Genomic DNA, 25,411 nt, shown 5'->3' on the forward strand with positions numbered 1-25,411 from the left:
TATCGGTCGTCATGAAAAAAAACATAAAGGGTAATGCTGTCGTTTTTTATCGGCCGTCATGAAAAAAAACATAAGGGGTAACACTGTTGTTTTTTATTGGTCGTCATGAAAAAAAACATAAGGGGTATCACTGCCGTTTTTTATCGGTCGTCATGAAAAAAAACATAAGGGGTAACACTGTCGTTTTTTATCGGTCGTCATGAAAAAAAACATAAGGGGTAACACTGTTGTTTTATATCGGTCGACATGAAAAAAACATAAGGGGTAACACTGTCGTTTTTTATCGGTCGTCATGAAAAAAAACATAAGGGGTATCACTGCCGTTTTATATCGGTCGACATGAAAAAAACATAAGGGGTAACACTGTCGTTTTTTATCGGTCGTCATGAAAAGAAACATAAGGGGTAACACTGTTGTTTTTTATCGGTCGTCAGGAAAAAAAACATAAGGGGTAAAACTGTCGTTTTTTATCGGTCGTCATGAAAAAAAACATAAGGGTAACACTGTTGTTTTATATCGGTCGACATGAAAAAAACATAAGGGGTAACACTGTCGTTTTTTATTGGTCGTCATGAAAAAAAAATAAGGGGTCACACTGTTGTTTTTTATTGGTCGCAATGAAAAAAAACATAAGGGGTATCACTGTCGTTTTTTATCGGTCGTCATGAAAAAAAACATAAGGGGTAACGCTGTTGTTTTTATCGGTCATCATGAAAAAAACATAAGGGGTAAAACTGTCGTTTTTTTCAGTCGTCATGAAAAAAACATAAGGGGTAAAACTGTCGTATTTTTTGGTCGTCATGAAAAAAACCATAAGGGAAATAATAGAAAAACACACATACATTTTAATATCATGTATATCCTCTTTATTGATGATTGATCATTGTGATTTTTCATCGCCTCAGTGGTGCAGTGGAGTGTACTCTGCCTAACCCACTGGCGACCGTGGCTCAATTTCTGTGGAAAACACAATATCTATAATTTGAAATGTAATGCTATCATGTCTATTGCACTGTACTCTGCCTAACCCACTGGTGACTGCGGTTCGATTTCTGTGGAAAACATAATATCTTTAATTTGAAACGTAATGCTATCATGTCTATTGCACTGTCGTATATAACCACAGACATATTTCAAAAATAAATCTCAGTGGGATGTGGAGAGAGCTGTGAGCTAACCCCCTGGAGACCGGGGTTCAAGTCCGGTTGATGTCCTCTGTTGGAAGACTCTTATCTCTATTTCATGCGAATTATCAAGTCAAGTATAACCATTGTGTTGACTTTATTCAGTTTCTTGATGGTGCATTGATAAGTTCGGAGGTTAATGCTCGAAACAGCTCATGTTCAGATCCCTGCAAAAACGTCGACAGTGGTACCACTCGTTTTTTATTGGTCGTCATGAAAAAAAAACATAAAAAAAAAAAAAGAATCGTCCTTGTCAAATAAAATATAAGGGGTAACACTGTTGTTTTTCATCAGTCATCATGGGAAAAAAAACATAAGGGATCGAAATGTATCGAATAAAACATAGGGGGTAACACTGCCGTTTTTATCAAATGAAACATGAGGGGTGACACTGTTGTTTTTTATTGGTCGTCATGAAAAAAAACATACGGGGTATCACTGTCGTTTTTTTATCGGTCATCATGAAAAAAAACAAAGGGGTAACACTGTCGTTTTTTATCGGTCGTCATGAAAAAAAACATAAGGGGTAACGCTGTTGTTTTTTATTGGTCGTCGTCATGAAAAAAAACACAAGGGGTAACACTGTTGTTTTATATCGGTCGACATGAAAAAAACATAAGGGGTAACACTGTCGTTTTTTATCGGTCGTCATGAAAAAAAACATAAGGGGTAACACTGTTGTTTTTTATTGGTCGTCATGAAAAAAAAATAAGGGGTCACACTGTTCAAATAAAGTATAATTACTGTCGTAATTTATTGGTCGTCATGAAAAAAAACATTAAAATATATTCTATTTTTCTAAAAAAATAGAATATATATTTATATATACATATATTTATATATATATATATATATATAAAAATATATATTCTATTTTTTATAAATATATATTTTTTCTTTTTCATTTTCTATTATTTTTTTCTTGTGAGAGTAGCGACTTGCCCCTAATGACCAGTCGCCACTGGTCATTCTGACCGGGGACATTAGAATTGTCGGTCCTCCTTATTTTTTTCCGGTCAATGACAACGGAAACTCTGCTATAAACCGGCCTAACTTTCACCATCAACACTTGCTAAATCTAACGAGAGAGCTAAAATTGCCATTAAAGGTTGGGATTTGCTTAACGCCAGCAGATTTTGAAAATAAACAACTCAAATGGTCCTACCCCCTCTCCTTCAACGCTGACTCTGACTCCACCCATTCCAAGTACATGGACGCTTAATCATGCACGAGTGAACACAGATGTGCGAGAGCGAGCCATTAGCTAGTTAGCTAGCTCCAGTAGCTACCGCAGGATAACAACAAACAGAAGCTTGCTCTGGGTCACGAGCTTTGAGTACGTGCACGAAGGGGTCGTGCTGGGAGCGGGGGAGGGGGAGTGCAGTGCGACCGTTTGATTGACGTACTTACTGTCCAATGCAACTCGGTGGCTCTGGAAATCATTGGCTGGAGTTTTTCGAGCCCTGCCCGTTCCACAGATGATTGACTTGTTTAATTTTCATGTCACTACTTCTAACTCAGTGGCTGTAAGTGGGTTATGATAAGGATTTCAAGTAATTTTGCAAAAGTGGCCAAAAAAGCGAATTCCATACCCAACCTTTAAGGAAGGAAAGCATCGTATGCTTTGCGACTGTGCTTCGCAGTATGCCTTGCGAAACCCAGTATGCCTTTCCAAACACCTTGTGATTGGTCGATGAAAAGCTACCAGGAACGCCTAATGGGCGTTCTTGTGTCATGACGGAAACACCCAAGCCTGCAGCTGGACCCTTCTCATTTGGGGTGACAGATGGGGGAGGGGGGGGCAATGGCAGGAGTTTATCAGTAGTGACACCTCCCTCTCTCTCTTTTCTCTCTCCTTTCTCTTTCTCCTCTCTGTGAAACGGTTGCTAATGTGTCATTCTCCTCTCCTCTATCATCTTCTCTCTCCTCTCCCACCTCTCTCTCTCTCTCTCTCTCTCTCTCTCTCTCTCTCTCTCTCTCTCTCTCTCTCTCTCTCTCTCTCTCTCTCTCTCTCTCTCTCTCTCTCTCCTGATTAGAAGATATCTTATTGACTTGGCTTCTAATGTTAAATAATTCCATCAGCACATACCGTGTGACAATAAAGCGATTTTCCATTATCTGCTGACCCCAGCATCCAGTCTGCAGTTTGGCCTCTTATTGTGTCTGATATTGGGAGTTTCCTTATTCAGAATATATCTATAGTAACCAGTGATTAATGCTGGAAGCGCATGTTCTGTGGGCTTTTGCATGTAGAGAGGCTCAGCAGATGAATTGTCAATGCGTCAGCTAGGGACAACTACATGGGACTTTGATATTCTATAAACTCAAACACAATGCACTTCAATAAACAGATGAACGATTGTTTGATTTCCCAGTGGTCGCCATAACACTTACTATATTTACATTACAGCAAATAGTATTTAAAGGGAAGCTTATTAAATGATCAACAGCAAGAGTAAAATCATGAAGCCTTTATGAGTTACAGCGCTACAACTATGAAATGATGTAGTAAATGGCTGAGGGCCGAGCAGAATGACGAGGCTCCCAGGAGCAAATCCTCCTCCATCCGGATGGTTCTCTCTCTTGCCACATCAGACATACAGATGAATATCTGAAAGGAGACTGAAAAGAAATATGTAATTTTCCAAGAACATTAAACATGTTTAAATTACGACTCAGTGTCCCACTGGCCTCTGAATGTTTTCCATTGGCTTCCCTTCATGTGGAGAGAACAGCCTATTTCAGGAAAACCCAGGACACAATTTATCTTTCACTGCAGATTCTGTCCGACCGGCACTAAAGAAATTCCATCACAAACCTTATTGTTACAATCTCAAATTGTATACATTCAAAGAAAGATATTTAAAATAAATACATACCATAAAATGTTACAAAATATTACCTTAATGTCATGTACTGATGTCATTGATTGGCAGCACTGTATGCAGGGTCATATATTACACAATGTGACATTCACTATGTTATTTTCTGAGAAATAGACGGAAGGCATATACTGTATAGACGAAGCAATGGACAATGCTATAACTCTGATGTTGTGGTCACAGGGCAGCTCTAGATTATAGCCCCTTTGATTGTGATCTCTCAGTCATAAGACCTGGAAACCCTGGAAAGCAAAAATGTAAGGACATTTTTGACAAGGGAAGCAGTCCATGAAATTGAAAATTTGAAGAACGAATGACTTTCTCCCCCTTTTTTTAAACTGGGTTTTTAAAGTGGATTCTATCCCTCTTCTCTGTAGATGTGCTCACACAGGCCAGTTACACATGTTGACATTTAATACTTGTGGCAGACAGATTGGACGTCATCTGTGGGGATGTGGTCAAGTGATGAAATGTAATTGAAGTCATGCTAAGTCACAGTTGTGTAGACATTCTTTATATTTTGATTTAATTTCTATCTAGAAAAACAGACAGAATGATCATAATGTACAAACGTATGTCCTGCATTTTCCTTAATATATAATAACTACATGTATAATCTTTTACAATAGCTAAAAGTAAGCATACTTTGTGGAGTCTGCCACCACATAGTATTACTGAAAATGCCTATGCGTAAGTGACGAATAAGGTCTTTGAATGTAGAATCTTTTAATCTTTATTTAATTTTAAGCTTCCTCCAGAAGATTTGTGGGCCAGGGATAATAATGGCTACACACCAAGGCTGTTCAGGTTGGAGGTGAGATACATTTTATATTGTGTCATTTTTATATATTTTATATTGTTATGTGTTTGCATCTCAAAATAAATCAGCACTTTGTTCACTGGCCTGTTTTTCTCAGCAACGGAAAAACAGCTTTCTCAGGAAAAAAAGGTTTTCCTTTATGGACAAATATGTATTTAAAGAAGAAATACTCTGAATCTGCAGTTAATGTAGTTCAGTGGTAAAGATAGAGCTGTATTAAAGGACCTGAAAAAAGGTCAGTGTGACAAGGAAAAGGCTTGAATCAGTTGTTGAATCTTTCTCTTTTGCAGAAGACATTCACTTTCCATGTGTCGTGGAACATACATGGATGCATTACATCTAGTGAAGTTTGGTTTTCTGGTATTTTTCTTTGGCAAGCATTTCTTCATCTTTTGAATCCATCCATTCTGATGATGTCCTAAAAGGCTGATGTAAGCCCATGAGACAAAATAGTTAGAAAATAGGTTTTATTAGTGTCTTATTTGGGTGGAATCAAGGCAGTTAAAAAGATACTTAAAATTTTCAGTTACTCATTTTCCACTGCTATTGTGCCTTCATGCACATCAAAATAGACTTTTTCAGTTTAGATAAATGATTTATAGAGGTCCAACATAAATATAATTTATTAAAGAGTTTGTGTTAACTGGCCTACAGCTACATATGTAACGGTGAATTGCAATGCAATGTGTGTGTATATATATATATAGTTAGGGTTAGGGTTAGGGTTAAAACTAAACTCAAACTCAACTCAGTAAAGCAACATAGCATTATGTTGTCAAGACAAGACAAGTTAGACAGTTTGATTTGTCATTTAATTGTTGCCTTATATGGTGTTTTACTGTAGTCTATCAAATACCATGGCAGACTTATTTTTTCTAGCTCATAGTGTAGCGATATTTTATTTTTCCCAACCAGTATTTACTGTACTCGACCCAGTTACTGTTTTGGCTGCATAAATATACATCTGACGGAAACAGGACAATCACAATGGGCAAGCCTGTAGAACTATATGAGCAGATGTATTTATACGGGTGTACATCATCGGTGTGTGAATGTCTTTCCTTAATGCCAACAGCATTCCCCAGCACATCTCAGAGACCCGGAGGAGAGTGGTGAGGCAGGAGAGTCAGCCGTGCCCCCTGACCTCCACAGAATGAGACTAAGCAAGGGGAATTCACTGGTGTGAATAGATGAATATTTCTACGTCTATTAGCGGGACGATTGGTGTTCAACCCTTCCACGGTTCAGATGAGAGTTTTGCTGTGATGGATACCAGCAGAAAGATGGGAACCAAGCACGCAGATCCGGCGGCAGGATTAACTAGGCAAGGGGGGTATCAGACATGACACGAGGGGACAAAACTATTTTTCACTTGCTGATAACACAGGGTGGATAATGATCTGAAGTACATTACACACAATTTGCAGCCGCGGTTGCTGCCGCAAGAATACAGGCTTCTGCTGAAAAAACATGGACGATTCACAACTAAGAGTGCCCTTATTTGCTGCATATGACAACAGAGATTGGTCAAAGTCTGGCTACCCTTATCGATGTAATGCAAAGCAAGCAATCTACTCCACCATATCAAACCACTTTAACATCACGTCCCCTTCTAGGCAGCAATGGCAATGATAAAATAATGTCTACGCTTACTGGCATTAACTATGGATTTCCCAAAAGCTATAAAATACAAATCCAGCCAAGCAGCCTCTTTCTACCCTGATCAAAAAGAGTTGCGACTCAAATTTGATTCAGCACCTCAGCACGCCGTACAATTGGGAAGGTCATGTGGGCAATAGAGTAGCGTGAATGAAATGCTCAGACACAACAAATCGAAGGTGAATGACGGATTGGGCAGATATATGGAAAAATGGATACTAAACTAAGGCGGTGAAATATTAGATATTACAAGTAATATTTTACCTGTTATTAAGTCAACAGTCTAACATCCAATTTAGCTTTACATTAAATACATCATTAATTTATTTAGAATATGAAATTATAACATAAAGCGGGTGTTTTCTAGTGATTTGATAGGCTGGGGTTTTTGAGGGATTTGATTGGCTGGGGTTTTCGAGCGATCTGTTTGGCTTTGGTTTGCGAGCGATCTGTTTGGCTGGGGTTTTCGAGCAATCAAATCTGCTGGGGTTTTCGAGAGATTTGATTGGCTGAGTTTTTCGAGCGATCCGATTGGCAAGGAATGTTGAGTGATCTTTTTGTATGGTGTTTTCGTGTGCTTTGGTAATCAAGTGGTAAGACAGGAAGGGGTTTAAGGCGATTGGACTGGCCAGGGTTTTCAAACCATCAGATTGGCTGGGGTTTTCGAGCGATCTGATCGGCTGAGGATTTCGAGCGATCTGATTGGCTTGGTTTTTTAAGCAATCTGATGGATGGCAATTTCGAGCAATCGGATTTGCTGAGGTTTTTGGGCTATCAAACGAAGCCGCCAGGAACAGTGCATACTTCCCCAATCCCACCAGTGCTCAGCGGCCAAGCCGGGTATTGCAGCTGTTTAAGCGGGCTGTGGACGGGTCCCTCGATTCAAGGGACCCAGAAGTAGATATCTCCGTTCACTCCAATACGAGTGGGGAACAGGAATGTGTCCCCGCAAAAAATGTCTGGATATCAATCAAAGGCCCATAATTATCTTTATGCCATGTGCTAAAAAAAAATAAGTTTTCTCTTTTCAAAATGCAACCTCAAGCGTTACATTAGCCGTTTTATGTTATTATTTTTTGCTGGTGAAGGAGGGGTGGGCAGCTGAAAGAAGTCGTAGTGAAACGTTTCACTACGACAGCTGAAAGAAATCGTAGTGAAAGAAGTCGTAGTGAAACGTTTCACTACACACACACACACACACACACACACACACACACACACACACACACACACACACACACACACACACACACACAGACACACACACACACACACACACACACACACACACACACACACACACACTGCTGACACTTGTAGGTCCTGGAGCTGGTGTGGATGTTGGAGTGCCTCAAGTACTCATTGAACGCAAAGCTCTTCCCACTCACCCTACACATGAAAGGCTTCTTACCTTGGAAGAGGAAGATGATGGCTTGTGAAATGATTTATTCTTTCCTTACTCAAAGGTATGCACAGACGTAGAAAGTGCTGATATTTATATTGGCTGGAGTAGACAACACTGTCTTTATGAGAGCAGAAGATTGCAATTAGTGTCAAACATATCCCCTACTGTGATCAACATGGCAGCTCAAGTTTGGTAACCAACAGTGGTGGCAGAAGTACACACATTCTTTACTCAAGTAGAAGTACAGATACTTGTATAAAAAAAGACTGGTAAAAGTTGAAAAGTACTGATTCAACTTATTTATTTAAGTGCAAAGCTGTGTCTTTGCAAAGCTAACTGCACCTTACATCATATTTACATAATTTGAAGACTGTTAAAGTTGAACCATTCTAACTTAAAATAAAATAAACAATATACTTTATATAAAAATATACTGTATAAAGAATAATATTTATCATGGAACTTTGTTCCAATGTGCAAATCAGTTTTTAAGGACAGCAACAGACTTGAAATATTATGATCAAAACTTGTACACAATTCAGGTCTAATTAGGCTTCAAACTTTTTGTTATAAATGTCCTCCTCTCTCTAACTGTAATTAGTGTGGAACCTCTCCCTTAATTTTCAATGTTCAAAGCGCGTCAACAACAGGCACAGACCAAAATGCCTCTGGATGCAATTATAGCCATGTGGATAAAACGCCCCACTCCTTGGTACAACTCTTAGCCAAACACGCATTGTCTTAAAACACATTCTCTCTAGAGCCGTTTATCTGTTCTGGGCTACTGTGGAACCATGGCGGTGCAACATGGCGTCCACCGTGGAAGAGGACCCACTACCCACGTAGATAGAAACGGCTCAAACGTAATGAAAACACAGCTATTCTTAATTTCATGATCGTACACTAATTAAAACATACTCATCTATGTTGTTTTTCATTTCTGCCAATTGCATTCAATTACATGCAGCTAAAGCAAAAGTTAAATCAGGAAGATGACATTTCCCTTCTGTTTTCATGGATCTATGTTATGTTCTAAATTCCCATGCAGTCATCGCAAGCCCCTGCCCTTCCTCTCTCAACCTATGGACCTTATGCATTAACGAAGGAGTGATGTACAATTAAATAGTACAATTTAGCGCCTATGCGCAGTGTGTATACAAACCTCTCACTCATTCTTGTCACTTGTCTGTTGTTTCCTTGAGACGTATTGCAGCACTCCTCAATCCCGTTCGCCTTTGGGATTGCGCTCCACCTATGGAAAAAGAAATGACTTCCTCCAGGGCCAGGCCCACCGTCCATACACACACCACCACCAACGTCTGAACACCATCAGGGGGACTCATAGCCCGGCATATTTCCTGCATCCATCGTCCCCATAAACAATTATTATATTAATATGTTGGCAATAAATGTTGTGCATAGTATTATACTTTATTTTTTAAACTAATCTCCCCAGATTGAAATCCCGCTAAATTCTATAACTCGACCTTAACCTGGAATGGAAAGTTTATCCTATATATTTGTTTATAGATATAATGTTTGTATGTATATATATATAAATAAATTATATGTAATTAAGTGTTGCATGAACATTGGATACAATCACAGAGATTTAAGTGGAAACATTCTTTTTTCTAGTGAGAATTAAAAAAAGTTTCTTATTCCAAATTATCCTTACTATATGCAATTAGTATTTGTTGTTTAATGTCTAAGAGTACTATTTAGTTGTAGAGGCTGTTAGACAGAAACAACGTTATAATTTACCCACAATGGCAGTGACGTGCAAAACGCCCTGTGGTATACAAGACTCCTTCAAGAGCTATACATTAACGACAATAAGTCAACTGAACCCAAGTTAAAAACTTAAATTAGTCAAAAAGGAAATGAGGTATGTGTTCAATGAACAGTAAGACTAAATTGGTTTTTCAACTGTACTCAACATAAATAATTGTCCATTTCAGCACGGCATAAAACAAAGACGAAAACTGCAATGACAATTAATCCCCACCAGATAGAGACTCATTTCCACCTCTTGATGCAGCTGAGTCAAGAGAATGTTGGTTAGTTCCACAGTTTGCCTTTAGAGGCGCTAGAACTTGGAGTGTGAATGGATGGTTTGTGTATGCTTGTGTGTGTGTGTGTGTGTGTGTGTGTGTGTGTGTGTGTGTGTGTGTGTGTGTGTGTGTGTGTGTGTGTGTGTGTGTGTGTGTGTGTGTGTGTGTGTGTGTGTGTGTGTGTGTGTGTGTGTGTGTGTGTGTGTGTGTGTGTGTGTGTGTGTGCTTGTTCTTGCGTGTGTGTTTGTGTAGGCGGTTTGGGCTACACCAATGGGGGTGCGAGGTGCTTCAGAAAAGCAAGGATACAATAGTTTGTCTCTAATCGTTTTCCGTAGTCCTTCGCTTCACAGTTTTAGAGACGCTCTAATAATGTAAAACTCAACGACTGAATCATCATTATGGCAGATTAACGACGCGTACACATGCTAAATGTACACATTAGCCACAAAAAGCGTGGTTTTTGGTTAACTGAAAGCCAACCAGGAAAGTACATTAGTATTTCGTTGCCATGACAACACACGCTAAGGTATGTAACTTTCAGTCTGGTTTTACACATTGTTTGCTAAGTTGATGGATGCAATACAATATATTATTGCCATGAAAATTGTCTGCCATAAATATTGCGTGCGTATCTGCTACTTTTCGAGGTACCACTTTATGTATGTTTGTATGTTTATAGGTTTACAGCCTATTAAGACTTTTGTGTATGTTATGGAGGTCAAGTATCACGGCACGCACTTTGATCAATGAACCGACGTTTCTCAAATAAGGTTTTACTCAAAAAGTGTTTCCACTGCCAGTGGTATTGAATGTATGGCACATAAGGATTGTGCGTTTAGGTGGTTCACTTAAGATTTATCATTTGTCTCTTGACCTAGCTGCAAGAGAAAAATATACAATGTAATATCCTAACGCGATATATCGGATAATGGCCTTTTATGTTTATCTGCATTTATCTGAATAGCATATCTTCCGACATCAAGTGGTATACGATAATACTACAATAACCATTGATATTGGATTTGTTGTCCCCATCTCCAAGGCAACATGTGAAATGCTTTGAACAAATTGGGCAATTTGTTCTTCAATGTCCTTGAACAAATCATGTAATATCTGCAAATCAATGTTTAACAAGGATTCAGAGAAGAAGGATTTGTTAGTTTTTCAAAAAGCTGTCGTCGAACTTGTAGTGGGCAAGGTTGAAAATGTGATTTATTCAAATGCATATACTGTAATGTGTTGGCGACTATTGTTGATAGTCTCACACTCTCTACACTGGCATATTAGGATTCACTTCATAACCTAATGAAATGGCCTGGCTCAATATTTGCATTCTAAACATGCAATTTCTTGCCTCATCAGGTAATGTAATTCCATGCTTCATTAGGACTGTGAAGTTTATCATTTGTCATCAAAGCCAAGCTGTCAATAAATGATTAACCTTCATTTCAGGAAAATGAAATATTTTGGATCAGGCAATGCTGATTACAGTTTTCATTATGATTGCAGTCTGTTAGTTTGAATTTGGCTGAATTTTGCCGGTTGATTATTGCAGAGAATCACAGTCATTACAGAACTGCCTGAGCCTAATTAAGCATGCAGAGTAAGTTGAAATGACAGGGCTGCAAGAGCTTCCGTATGGTGAATATCTTAATGGTCCACTGATGTGGATGAAACGTCTTGCAAGGAGTAGGTCAATATGACTTCACGCTCCCACATTGCTTACCATGTAGCATAAGTAAAACAGATTTACCAAGCCTGTGTGCGGTGGGGCTATATGTTTTCATCAGGTTGCTTTGAGCACCACATTGAGCTTCATTGATCAATAAAGCAACAATTATTCTTTGTTATCCTCATTAGTTGTCAACGTTTTAACACAGTTGTTGATAAGGCTGTGTGTGTGCGTGTGCGTGTGTTCGTCTGTGTGTGTGATAAGAGGGAATAATGTGTAAACTACCAAGTAAAGTGGATGACAATTTAAATAATGGAAATGAGAGTGTTTAAAGAGACAAACTCCTCCTGTGTCTAGTAGGCAGCAGTCTGCACACATTCAGCTGCAATCATGGTAGAGCAGCATTACATTTTTCTCACCTGTTGCCGAAATAAGCCGAACTTTATTGCTCCCTCAGTGACAGAGTGTTAAGATATGTTAGGCCTCGCTTGTGTCATAATACCTCACATAATTACTTTTCGCATGAAATTTGATATGAAGTCGCCAAACCAGTATGGAGACCTTGCATATAGATTGCGTCTCTTACAAGGCAGGCTGTTCATTTATCTTTCAGGGCCTCTTGTTTGTGTACCAAGTCTATAATGTGTTATTACTCCCATTTTGCCCACTCCTATGTACCATAACTATTTTTTACCAGGGGAAAGCAACACTATTGTGATCCTGTGGCACAGCATTAAACACATCAATTGTAACTACCTTATAAATACAGTACTATGTCAAGTTTAACTTCTGCTGCTTTTGCTTTGTTTACAATTGTAAATACAGCCGTTAAACAAAGAGAATACTCGTAGCTTAACTGCTCACTGCATTGCACAAGATATGCCTAATGGCAATTAGGAGAATAGTGGAGTTAATGGCTTATTTCCTGTCATACATGTGATGTGATCAGATTAAACAAGGCTTCTGTGATGGATTGCCATTACCTCGCTGCCAACTGTCCATAAGGCTTGCTTTCTTTTCACTAATTCACAAAATTGTTGCCTTGCATTCTAATGGCTCCATTATGGAGAAGGAAACCTTTGGGGACGTGGTGTTGACATGTACAGAAGCTTCTACGCGTCAGGGCGACAGCTCGGCCAGAGGTCACCCGATTTGCAGTTAGAGTAAACAGGATATGCAATTAACTACTGTTTCCACAATGACTTGACCTGCACAAAAAAGCCAAAGGGACTGAAGCCTTACAAGAATGAATTTTCCTTTCTAGATGAAATAAGACATATAAAAACAGCTTATTCAACTGTAACTGTGAAACCGTAAACTAGAGGTTGTGTTCTCTGACTGCAGGGGAAAGCCACCCATATTAAACTTTTGTATCTTCATTGTGCCTATTATAAACATTAAGCCTAAGAAGTTGTTTCAAAGTTTGTTCTGAGTTAATAAGAAAATTAGCATGATTGTGTGTGTGCAATTAGGCAAAGCAAACAAAAGTTTTTTCCACAAAGTGTAGGTCTGTATTTAAACGACCATCCAGTCCTAATAAGGGACCTCAGGGAGTTAAGGAACCTAATAAGGTAAACAACCAATAAATGGAATAGCCTTTGCCGTGGATGACATTCACTACTACTCAACCACTAAAACAAGTTCAAAAGATCCAATACAAAACGGTTGCCTGGTTTTAATTGGATATTCAAAATGGTTGTTTATTCTCAGATTTGAGTAAACATGCCATTCTTCTAAAGCGTTGCCAATAAGGCACATAATTATGACAATTATTTTAAAAACATTCAGTTCAAAAGAGCCAAAATCCATAATTAATAACTACATCCTCAAAAGTTTATAATCTAAAGTAAACAACTCTAAGATTACAATAGCTCCATTTGTCTTTGGATAAAACTAAATGAATTTGCCATCACAGCCATTGTGTCTTCCTGAAAATGTATCAATAACAAAATAATCCCATAAATGTTCTACCTCTCTATACGCACCACATAAAAACACAGCTTTAGAATAATGCTAGTCCAGTCCTGCCTGAAGTTGATATTGGATCATCTTCAATGATACATTTTGGATATGGTGGCTAATATGTGTTTTTATTAAATATCTGTAGAGTGTCATGCAATTAGGTTCTAGATGCATGTGAGTGTTTAAATACCATTATTATTTCTTTACTTTGTGAAGTATCTTCGATGTACTCAAAGGTACAATGTAGCATTGACACTGAGCGTTCAAAATGGGTACTGCAGTCCAAATTCATGATAACGGAGAGAGTTGTCTCCACCTGCCCACTCCCCCCCAGACTGGAAGCTAAAAAAACAACGTATCCCTCCAAATTCACACAAAGTCACAGTCACAAAGGCAAGGTGTCGTTTGTCTTGACCTACTAACAAAAACAGTTGCAAACAGTGAATTAACATGAAACACAAGGTGGCATCTCTCTGCTGTCTGATTCATATTGTTGTACATCAATATATAGAACTTATATCTCGGTAATCAAACTACCCCGATCTAAAATAGTCCCTATTCCCTAAGGGCCCTATTTTAAAGGTCTGAAACCAAAGTGAGAAGCGCCAAACGCAAGTAGCTTTGTGGCCGGTTCTATGGCGATGCTGCTATTTTACAGGCGGATAAATGACTTTTGCGCCCGACGCAAATCTAAAAAGGGTTGGTCTGAAGTAGACTTATTACCCGTAGAAAATATGCGTTTCCTGTACGGTGTTTGCAGATGCATTGATTTAAAAGTACAACTTCCTACCGCTGTATCAGTTGTTCTTTCCCAAATGATTTACCAAGAATGTGTAGCTAGGTAGATGAGAGAAGAAAAGTGCGTGCGCGAGGTGCACAAGCAACATTATGCATGCGCCCTTAAAATAGCATCTGAACAACGCGCCACTGCCTGGTATAAACCAGGTATTTCCTGATTTGTGGCGGAATTATTTTCTGAAACTGCAAAATAGCAACAGGGAACGTTTGCGTCAGAACACGCCGTCTCCTTTCGCCGAACCGCCCCTTGGGGCGCAAGATCATTCCCTAATTTACCGACGCGTGGCGGTGGAGGGAAAAGAACGCTCTGCGCCAGTTGCAAACTAGCAACGATACGCGTCAGTGTAGAAAGTCAATTTCGCTTGATGCAAGATAGGGCCCTAACTGTTCAATTTCAGTATTTCAGAGAGGCTTTTCAACATATTCATGTTCATCAATACACAAGGGTCAAGGTAATGTAGCTTAAGATAGAATGCAATTTTTGTCAATTACAACCAGGTGACCAACAGGTTCCATACAACCAAAACACACATAGGGCCAATTAGCGATTACCTAATAGCCATTGTGTTTTGAGATCCGGGAGAGGAATTCTAGACCAGTGGCACTGTGGTGAACTATTTGAGGATCACAGTCCCTTGACCCTGAACTTGGTGTCCATTTCAAACATGTTGGCAACAAGAACAAGAGGCAGACATCTTGGAAAGAGACACCTGAGGCGTCTTCAAGTGTCCAGCCCCGCCCTTCCCCCATTATTTATCCATTCCTTCATCATATGATGCCTCGATCTCCCGCAAATGAGCTGTGATTGGAATTTCCAGAGGCTGTCACAATGGTTTTGAATAAATACATGGCAGCGGATAATGGGAGAGACAGGCCTGTTATAAGAGCTTTGTCGTGGCTAAGATAATGCTCCAGAGTGAAGAGGTTAAAGACACCACTTCCTTGTTAATAATTAATGGCTGCCCGTGTGTGGGTGATCCACATCACCGCTCCCAGTCATTGCATGATAATTGCTTTACATTTAATTTGCCTTGTGAGTGGCTTTTTTTCACTCCAAGCTAGGTAAATTGCGCTTAATGTTAATAAAGGCTCAGTCAGGGAAAGGAATTTGGTGGGAAACCAATCGCAAGAGAGCTGAATAGTCTGCTATTAGGCTTTGCGTCTTTATTTCTCATTTTAACCCAGCTAATGTCTTTAGACTTCAATATAAAATGTTCCAAAGTGACGCTCAAATATTTTTCTTTCTTTGTAAGAAGCACAAAGCGTGCTGAAATGTGTCTCTTGCGCCTGGTCGCTATGCTGAAAATATGTGGGTTTGTTTTATGTTTCGAGGTGAGCAAATTTTCTCTATTGTTGTGCTTTTCGCTCAGAAATGTAATTACTTTGCGCTAGGTCCACAAACTGTTACTGCCAAGAGCTCTCTCCTATCCTTTTGCTGAGTACAATTCTTCTGGCATGAGCTGCACTAAACATTTAGGGGGTGACAAGCCATTGTAGCAGGTATGTACATGGCTTTCTGGAAGAACAAATAAATCAATATAAAACAAATAAATGTCCCCACACACAACCCAAAAAATTCTACAATTGATTTGAATTAGAGATTAATCATGCAGAAGTGTTGCTATGTGTGGGTGCACCAATACAGACCATTAGGATATTTTAGTTTAAATGTAGCGTTAAAAGCAGGGCCCACTATTGACTATCTGTGTGTCTCATCCAGATCGGTGGCACAGTGCGTAGAAGTCTCTAAAAGGGGGCATACACCTCCTTGACACTGAAAGGGTCTATAAAAGAAGAATGCTACTTTTAGAGGCGGATGAGTTGTATGTACTTACCTATGGATGACTGTCCACTTTCCTTAAAAGACTCGGATGATATAAGTCTACTTAATATGCTGGACAGCTGGAAGTGAGCTCACCTTTAAATATCTCTTCTAATCTCTATTCAACATTATTTTGGGCTGTATCACCATTCTATGTGTATATATAGGTGAGTGCGTTATTGTATAGGCTCATGGACCTTAACAACTCTTTCCGCTGTGTGAATCCTGTAGGTGATTCCTGGAGGTGAACAGCCTGCATCTATCCCAAGAAGGCGACAGCAGCAGACGCTAGCGCCACAGGCCAGAGAAATGGCCTCCAAACACATGAGAGCCAACGGCACTGAGAGGAAGGTGCCTCACAGTCGCATGGAGGAAGAAACTAGCCTTAAGGTATGGCCCAACAACCTCTGCTTCTTCGAGCACTTTAAGCACTCAGAGCTTCTGGCATGTCACCTTAGTGTTCCAGGTTTGGACTCTCTCTCTCTGAGAGTCACCTCTCCAGTGTTATTCATCTTTGCTCACACAGGAGAATAACACTCTTCAATGCAGAATCTCGTTACCGGATTCAAAGGCATGCGTTGCGCCGACTTTGCTTTTGCAGAGATCATGATCAAGTTAATTAGACCTCAGATTGAATGAACTGCGGCAGCAACTTAATAATTTGACTAGAAATAATATATTGTGGAACCCTAGAGACAGAGAAGCCCCCCCCCCCCCCCCCCCCTTCGTTCTTCAAAGTGCTTTGGAAATGAGGATATATGTGTCAACGTGTAATGTGTTTGTAAGACAAAGTGGCAAAGTAAAATTTGAGCTGAAATGAGGAGTTGTAAAAGCGCAGGGTAACCATCTCTTTCCGAACGTCTTCCAGAGTTCAGAGCAGATTGGTGATTACACTATCTATTAATGGCTCCTTTTATTATCCTATTAAGAAAATATACACTTTTGGACGGAAATTGGGGCAAGGCAGCTTTGGGGTCGTGTTTGAAGCCACCCATGTGGACACCCATAAGAAATGGGCTATAAAGAAGGTGAACCGAGAGAAGGTAAGTGCATTTGCAACTTTTGTTTAAAAACTTGAATTTCACTTTGTCCATACATGGGAAATGGGTCACACACACATCGAAAGGTACAATTATCGTGAAGAACAAAAGATAACTAGTATTGTACAGGCAGGGAGCCATGGAGTCATCCTGTTGGAAAGGGAAGTACACATACTGAAACATGTGAACCATCCCCACATCATACAACTGAAAGAAGTCTTTGAAACACCAAAGGTGAGCCATACTCTCTCTTTACTCTTCCAAGTTGAACGTCTTAACATTGCTTGCATTCTGTGTATATTTCTTTCTTACTATGCAATGCCTTGGTAGTGCTTAAAGTAGTACGTTCCACAAATAAGTTCAAGTCCTCCATCTTGGTACCTCTTGTCCAGCCATTCTAGAAAAACCAAGCAACCAGTTGTAATTAGTATTATTACAACAGTGAAAAGGAACCAAGACGGCAGCTTGGAATGTGCGTGATCCTAAGAAGCCCCTCCCTTTAATGGCAGGTTTGTATCTCCAACATTCTGTTCCAGAATATGTACCTAGTGACTGAGCTGTGTGATGGGGGAGATCTAAAGGAGTTGCTACAGAAGAAGAGCTGCTTCACAGAGGAGGAGAGCCGACACATCATCACTAACTTAGCCCAGGCCATTGTGTACTTACACAAGAAAGGTACAGGCGCTCACCCAAACGTTGACATGCACACAACACGAAATATGACGTAAATAAGCAAATGACTACAAGCGACGACTACCGGGTGAAGTTAAACGTGAGCGTGTTCCATGGACAGGATTCTTAATTACACCCTCTATTTTTACTCTCTCTACACGTTGACAGAGTTGAAACAATACCAGGTATACCTAGAGTACTGGCTGAACTGTATAATGCATTATTGATTTTATTCTTGTAATAAGTAATACAATAGTGACTCTTTGGTCAAATTGGCTTCACGGCAGAGTGGCCGTGTGATATTTCACGCCAGTATGGCTTTCAATCATTATAGAATCCAGTTTATTTTAACGAGGTAATAATGAAGTGCCCCGGAAAAAAAAAGTTTGCCAATTTTTAATTGAATCTGAGGGCTTTATTTGGAGATGGTATGTTTTGCCCTTCTAATGATGAAATCTGTAGTTAGAGGTAATTGCTTGGCAATGAGACACCATTACATGTGGCTAATGACTCATTTACAATGAGCTCGGGAGGAATCCTGATTAATAGGTGTTTTCACATGGAGTGTCCCTCTGCGCTGGTTTAACTCTGAACTCCATAGCATCTAATGATACCCAGGGGAATATGCTAGCTATAGCAAATGTACAAAATATATCATAATTTAGTTGGGGGACAAACAGTAAGCCCTGATGCTGATTTGGCCCTTGGTCGGGCTAGCATGCTGTAACCTCCTGTATCCTCCGGTTGTGTCTAACGGCATAATTCTTTATAACAATGTTTGTTTACAATATTTACATGACTTTCGAAAAGAGTCAAGATAAATGTAATGTATTCAGAATACAATTAATACTGTACATTAATCAATAAGATTGTTGTACAATGAATGTACAACATCAAATTGCATTCAGCTGTGGTGTTTGATTTGTGACATGACTATTTACCTTAACATGAGAAGCCTTTTTATTAGCATTCTCCTTACTTTTATATTAGTATCAAGCCTCTTCAGTCTTTTTTGGCGTTCGGAAAACAAAAATAATTCTGAAATGGTGATTTGCCAAGGACTTGACATATTTGCTGAGATCACTCCATGATATGAAATAGTTTATTTGTTTGCCAAGTGTCGCATGCTGCGTCTATACTATGACTTTGTCACCACAGGAAGGCAAAATCAGGTCTACTTTGAAAAGATTGTTATTTTTTGCATTGCCTTCTTCCCTGACCTCATTCTACATTAACATCACATCAGGGGAAACCATTTTGGGAAGGGTCGCTGTTCTCTACCCCTTTCTGACAAAATCATTTTAAGAGAGATGAACTTAAAGACGAGAGGATTGTTCCTCACCGAAAAGTAATGTGTGTTGTGACACTTTCCAATCTTACCTCCTCCCTCTAGCACCAACATTTAATCTAACCTTGAACCCTCTCTTGCTCAAATGTCCCTCCATCTTCTCACCGTTTTAATGGGGTTATCTAGGTGTGTGTTATAGCTTTTTAAAGAACAATATATCAGAGCAAAAACTATAACGTGAGACTTCTGGCTGAAGAACAGCCACTGAGGGCACTCCAAGTTGACAAATGCCTCATGGATAATGTTTAGTAGTTAACATCATAAGCTTTATAATCATTGGTCATTATCCTATGGCAATGGTACTGTCACTAATGCCTTTAATATAAGCTACTGTCATCTGTTCGGACATTGATACCTATATATCATTTTCAATTCTTTACATTTTAAAAACACATGTACAACATAAAAAAAGAATATATATATAATATATAGATATATAAAATATATATATATGTACACACACACACACACACACACACACACACACACACACACACACACACACACACACACACACACACACACACACACACACACACACACACACACACACACACACACACACCCACGCACACAAAAAGTTTATTGTTTGAGTTGCGTGTTCATTAAGTTTGGTACATCTTTCTCCCTCTCGTCTCTCCTTTAGACATTGTGCATCGGGATTTAAAACTGGAGAACATTCTCCTGAAAGGTTCTTACCAAGGAGACAAACACGGGCTCAACATCAAGGTGAGACGGTGACACACACACACACACACACCACTCCCTCCCCCCTCCCTCCGGGTGGTCTGTGCTCGCCCCCGCAGTCCCGCTCACTGACTAGTAAATGGTTTTAAATACGGCTTCATTATAGCAGACCTCCCTCTGCTCAGCCCGTGCAGGGTTTCATGAATCAACCCCTTGAAACGCATTAGCACCTGAGCACGCCATGTTTCAGTGCGTCAGCAGCAGCACAGAGTGGGTTGAAGCAGCAGATACCGGGGGTGCACGCTATGAAACCAGGCATGCCATATGGCAGCATGGGAAAGGTTTAGCCTTTATGTTTGGCAAGACTGGGCTCCTCCCCTTATCCCTGATGGCTGTAACAAGTATTAACATTAGTCCCTGTCCATCTGCCCTTCTCTGGCATACATACTTCATCTCTGATCAAACTTGGAAACATTATAGACATTATGGAAGACTGTTTCTCTATGTTTGGCTGTGCCGACAATGTGTTGTTCAATGCAATCCATAAAGGCTTTTACCTGAACTATTACATATAAGAGCCTTAGCGTTTATGTAAATGAATTCACCCCAACTAAAGGTGCTTTATCATTGGCCGTTCAACTCTGCCCACATGATTTTGGAAATGGATGTGTGAACGTGCTGTTATCATTGCAATAAAACTGTACATGATATTAAATACTGGCCTGATATTCTTCCATAGGACCCCTTATTTACATAAAATATTTTTTTGAAAAAAATATTCTTCCTTAATAAAAAAAAAAACCTCTCCCCTTAACTGATCACGGTGTATGGATGTGCTTTTTTTTACTCAGGGAAAACCCGACTCCATTACTTTCCCGGGTGATAACATTATAGTGACTGCCGATGTGTTAATTATTGATTCAGTGTGCCGTTGGTGAGCGTTCTCATGTTCCCTATAGGACGGCCATGTCCCGTCCATGTGCCATGACCCGTGGCCCAGCGACATAGGAGACTAACAAGTGTCTGTGTGGATCTCTCTGCCTGTGTCTAGGTGACAGACTTTGGATTGTCTGTGAAGAAAGGTGGGGTGGGGAGAGAGAACATGATGAAGGCTACCTGCGGCACTCCCATCTATATGGGTGAATATAAATACACCCTGTGTAATTCATTAGGACGCTGAAGGCCTAGCAATTACTCAATCGGCAAGATTTAGTCTTTTGTTCAGCTGAACCTGCTCACCTACTGACTGGAATGTTTTCAAAACATATTGCCCTCCCTCCTATTGGATCTGTGTGTGTGTGTATGCGTTTATGTTTGTGTTTGTGTGTGTGTTTATGCGTGTGCGTGAGTGTGTGTGTGTGTGTGTGTGTGTGTGTGTGTGTGTGTGTGTGTGTGTGTGTGTGTGTGTGTGTGTGTGTGTGTGTGCGTGCATGTGGGTCTGCGCGTGCTTGTGCATGTGTTTTTAGCTCCTGAGGTGATCACTGGTCATGAGTACAGTCAACAGTGTGACGTGTGGAGCATTGGAGTGATCATGTACATGTTGTAAGTCCAGTCAACCCACAACACTGTACATCAATGTATGAGCCAACAGCCTCATGTGTACATAGCACAGGTAGGCACACACGTCTGTTCCCGCAGGATATGTGGAGAGGCTCCCTTCATCTCCAGCTCAGAAGAGAAACTGTTTGAGAAGATCAAGAGGGGAGAGCTGACGTTCTCTGGTTCAGTTTGGGACACCATTAGCGATGCAGGTGACGGCTCCACTCGTATTACTTCCCCCACCCTGAATGTGGTTAACCTTTGACCTCTGCTTCTTCAGGTTCACTGCTGTGCCGCGAGATCATACCCCTTGCATACCATGTGTGGGACATGTGGCCATTCGTTTTTTTTTTTTTTTTAACCATTTCAACGTGTTTTTGGGACAGAATAACTGAAGTGTCTTTAATTCAACAGCAAAAACGGTACTGGGCTGCCTCCTGAAGGTTGATCCAGCCCATCGCATCACCGCCAATGAGCTAGTGGACAACCCCTGGATTACGGTAAAGCCCAAATCACAAGGCGGTGTTGAGACTGACACAAAAAATTGTTTTTAAAAGACTTGAGTCGATCAGAAAGCGAACACACGCTGCTTCTGCTCTCTGAGGGAAGCTGCTTTCTTGCTGCCCTCATCGCCCGTTCAAAACCATGTGCTTGCCCGTTCCTCCAGGGGGACACCAGCAACCCGGCCACGCCTACCAATGTTCTGGAGATGATGCGTCTGTTCCGGGATGACCCCGATGAGGGCGAGGAGCAGGAGGGCAGCGAGTCCTCCCTGTCTCAGTCACTAGAGGAGTTCTCCCTCCGGACCCCCAGCAACAACAGCCTCCAGGAATACATTGACGAGCTTTCTCCTTACCATAGGGAGCTGGTATGATGTGACTACAGCCCACACACACACACACGCACACACACCCATGCACACATACACACACAGGCTATTTAAGGGGACTCCCTGGTTCGTGTTATGTATCTCACTGTATGTATATCACTGTACACCGGTTAGTCTTCCTCTGTAGATCGGAAAAATTAATGAATGAACTCTTCCGAGTCAACCTTTATTTCCGATAAACATGGCCTTTTCCAAAAGGAACATGTTTTTGCCTCGGTGTATCCGTTGTTGGAATGGACCTCTTGTTTCCATCCCTACAACAGCTAATTCTGAAGAAGTCCACAGCGGTCAATATATGATGAGCTTTTAGCGAAGCACAGGGCTCCAGGATGTGCGTTTGGGATATAGCTGGCCAACTGACGGGAGTTCAGCGTTTTTAACTCATAAAACATGGGTTTGAGATTAGAAATCATGGACCGGATTCGACTGGTTTTAGAACGCCAGACAGATCTGTAATTTGATCGGACGCACTTGGAGAGGTAGATTGGATGCACTTTGCTTCAACCGGGGGTCAAAGTTGAAATTGTTTGAACTCTGAGCGTGGTGCAGACAAGGTGGAAAATCTGAGCTGTCCACTCTGCCATGGGTAGCTTCAACACTAGGTTGGACTTAAGGACAATGTCTGAAAGCTCATCATGTGTAGGCTCCATAACAACTAGATTGTCCTCCTATAGTGTTGGTCCATTGCCATATATGGGCAGTCCTTAGGAGGTCTATGGAGTGTCACCCTAGGACTGCTAATGAACAGACTAAGGGAAGTTATTTTCCATTGTGATAAACAGTAAGTTGACTAACAGTAGATGGTGATTTGTTAAATTAAAAAATGAGGAAATCATCAAAGGAGCAATATAGACTGCTGTTAGGACCTTTAAAGGTCCTAATGCTTAATAATTCCAAAAAATCAAAGAAGATGTATTAGACTATGCCTAGTCAAGAGTCAATGTATTAGCCAGACTAACAATACCCAGGGCTAAACCACAAAGATATGGATCTGCCTCCTGGCTCTCCAGTGACTGGAGGAAAAATTCAGACCAATCTGTGCGTTTCACGGTCTTTAGATACATGATACGGTCCATTCCTTTCTGCTGCTTTGACCTCAATTAGCCCAGTCGGTAATGATCTGGTCTTTGACTAAAAAAACGTCTGGCTGCGTCTTAGATAAGTCAGCCCTGACGGTAAGTTTATCAGCACAAGGTTAAGCTCTATTTCATTATTCAGTGTCATTAAAGAGCAGGTCTCTCATGTTCCCTCTCTGGGTTGTGTCTCTGTGATCCTGACAGGAGGAGACTTTGGAAACCTCTATCAGGGTGGAAACAAACAGTGCGGACATGGTGAACACCAGCACGCTCAGCCAGCCCACAGCACAAGAGAACCACCTGAACGTATGTTGGACCTCGCATCATTCCGGCAATCTGTTGTAGTGTAACAGCTTGTTAAGACTCTGAGGATATTTGAGGGAGAATTCCGTAATTCATAATTCGGTTTTAAATGTTAAATGCACCCGTTTGTCTAGTATATTTAGTGACCACTAGATGGTGCCAGATTTAATGAATACGGCAGACTCCCACAATAGTCTGTTTTTACGTGGAAACTGTGATGTTAATGTTAATGGCCTTTTATGAGATGAATGCAAAATGTTGTCTTTGCAGGCTGATACAGGTGCTAAAGCCGCCAGTCGGCCAAGTGCAAAGCAGAGCAGCCTGAAGGAGAACAGCGAGAAGGGCCCTCACGCCTCCTTGGCCAGCTGCGGCCTCAAACAGACTCCTAAAGTGGGTAAGGCGGAAGCTAACCTACCCTCCACCTCCAGCAGTAAGCCCGCCAACTGCTCCCTCAGACCGCCCGTTTGCCCGAAGAATAAGAAGAGCTAGGCCCAACAGCAGAAGCAACGTGCCCAGATTCAACCTGGGGCCCGGTGCCAAAGTACTCGGGGGGGAGGGGGGGGGGGGGTGGCAAGCCCATTAGGGCCCCCAGGATAAGGCAACTAAGCACATGAATACCACTTGACAGAAAACGTTTTCTCTTAAAACCAGGTCAGACACAAACTACTCAGTGCTGTACGATAGTGCACGATGTCCGAACGAATGGCGACGCGCCTTCGGTCGGTGGTTAGCTCGGTGGGTTGAGACAAGAGAAGAAAAACGACACAGCAATGTAACTCTACCTGCAGCCGCCTGGTATTGGCACCACTTTATGAAGCTACAGTACATTTGCAGGGGCTCTTTGCATATTGCAAATAGAATGAGTATAGTGGTGAAATATTATACAAAAATGTGGCTACTTTGAAAGAGAGTGTCTCTTCTTATTATACTGTGAATGTTTTGATTTTGCGTTAGCTTTGTTGCTAGGTACACAGGGTGGTGGTGGTTTAGTATTTAACAATCTCACCAGATTAGTATCTAATGGACACATTTTGGATGATTTATGTGACCAAATCAGATTCCAGCAAAAGATTAATGTTGATATTATTATTATTGTTATTATATTAATATTATTATTTTATCTGTTTGTCAGTAGTTATCCTGAATGAATGTCGCTGTATTTTCATGTTGGAGTAGGACATTTTTGTATGATGGTGCCAAATATAATGAAACAAATAACGGATATACACAAATGTACTTTGTGAGTAATCAATGAATAAAGAAATAATGAACAAACAAGAAAAATGTATTCACATTTCTAATGTACCACAATGCGGCGAAGACAGAAACTAAAGTTTCCTTTTGCGATGGTGTCAGTTCACAACCACGTCGATGAACAATAGGCCTTTGGTGTAGAACAGCTTATCCCCTTTTTTTCCTCCTTCTGTGTTCTGACCACTCAATTGCAAAACGGTCTTTATGCATATGACTGTATCCGTTGGGTGTCAAAACACAGAAGTTGTCAAACAGGCTTGTTCCGCTCCATCTGAATGCAGAGGATTGAGACTCAGGACGGCCGCAGCTCTAATCTCGTTTGGGAGGCCATTCAAAGCACTGGGA

At 40.7% G+C, this 25,411-nt stretch overlaps 1 protein-coding gene across 1 annotated transcript; it reads left to right on the forward strand.

Annotated features, from left to right (window-relative positions):
- The first annotated feature begins 10,315 nt into the window (after window positions 1–10,315).
- stk33 (serine/threonine kinase 33) lies at window positions 10,316–25,082 on the forward strand. Its single transcript, XM_056607835.1, has 13 exons — window positions 10,316–10,530; window positions 16,490–16,648; window positions 17,188–17,301; window positions 17,428–17,532; window positions 17,835–17,973; window positions 19,965–20,047; window positions 21,057–21,144; window positions 21,472–21,547; window positions 21,644–21,756; window positions 21,959–22,044; window positions 22,212–22,412; window positions 23,714–23,815; window positions 24,083–25,082. Exons 1-13 carry the CDS (start codon window positions 10,513–10,515, stop codon window positions 24,299–24,301), a joined length of 1,503 nt encoding a protein of 500 aa, XP_056463810.1. The 5' UTR covers window positions 10,316–10,512; the 3' UTR covers window positions 24,302–25,082.
- The last annotated feature ends 329 nt before the right edge of the window (window positions 25,083–25,411 follow it).

This window comes from Gadus chalcogrammus, chromosome 14 (assembly GCF_026213295.1).
Source record: "Gadus chalcogrammus isolate NIFS_2021 chromosome 14, NIFS_Gcha_1.0, whole genome shotgun sequence".
Taxonomy (NCBI): Eukaryota; Metazoa; Chordata; class Actinopteri; order Gadiformes; family Gadidae; genus Gadus; species Gadus chalcogrammus.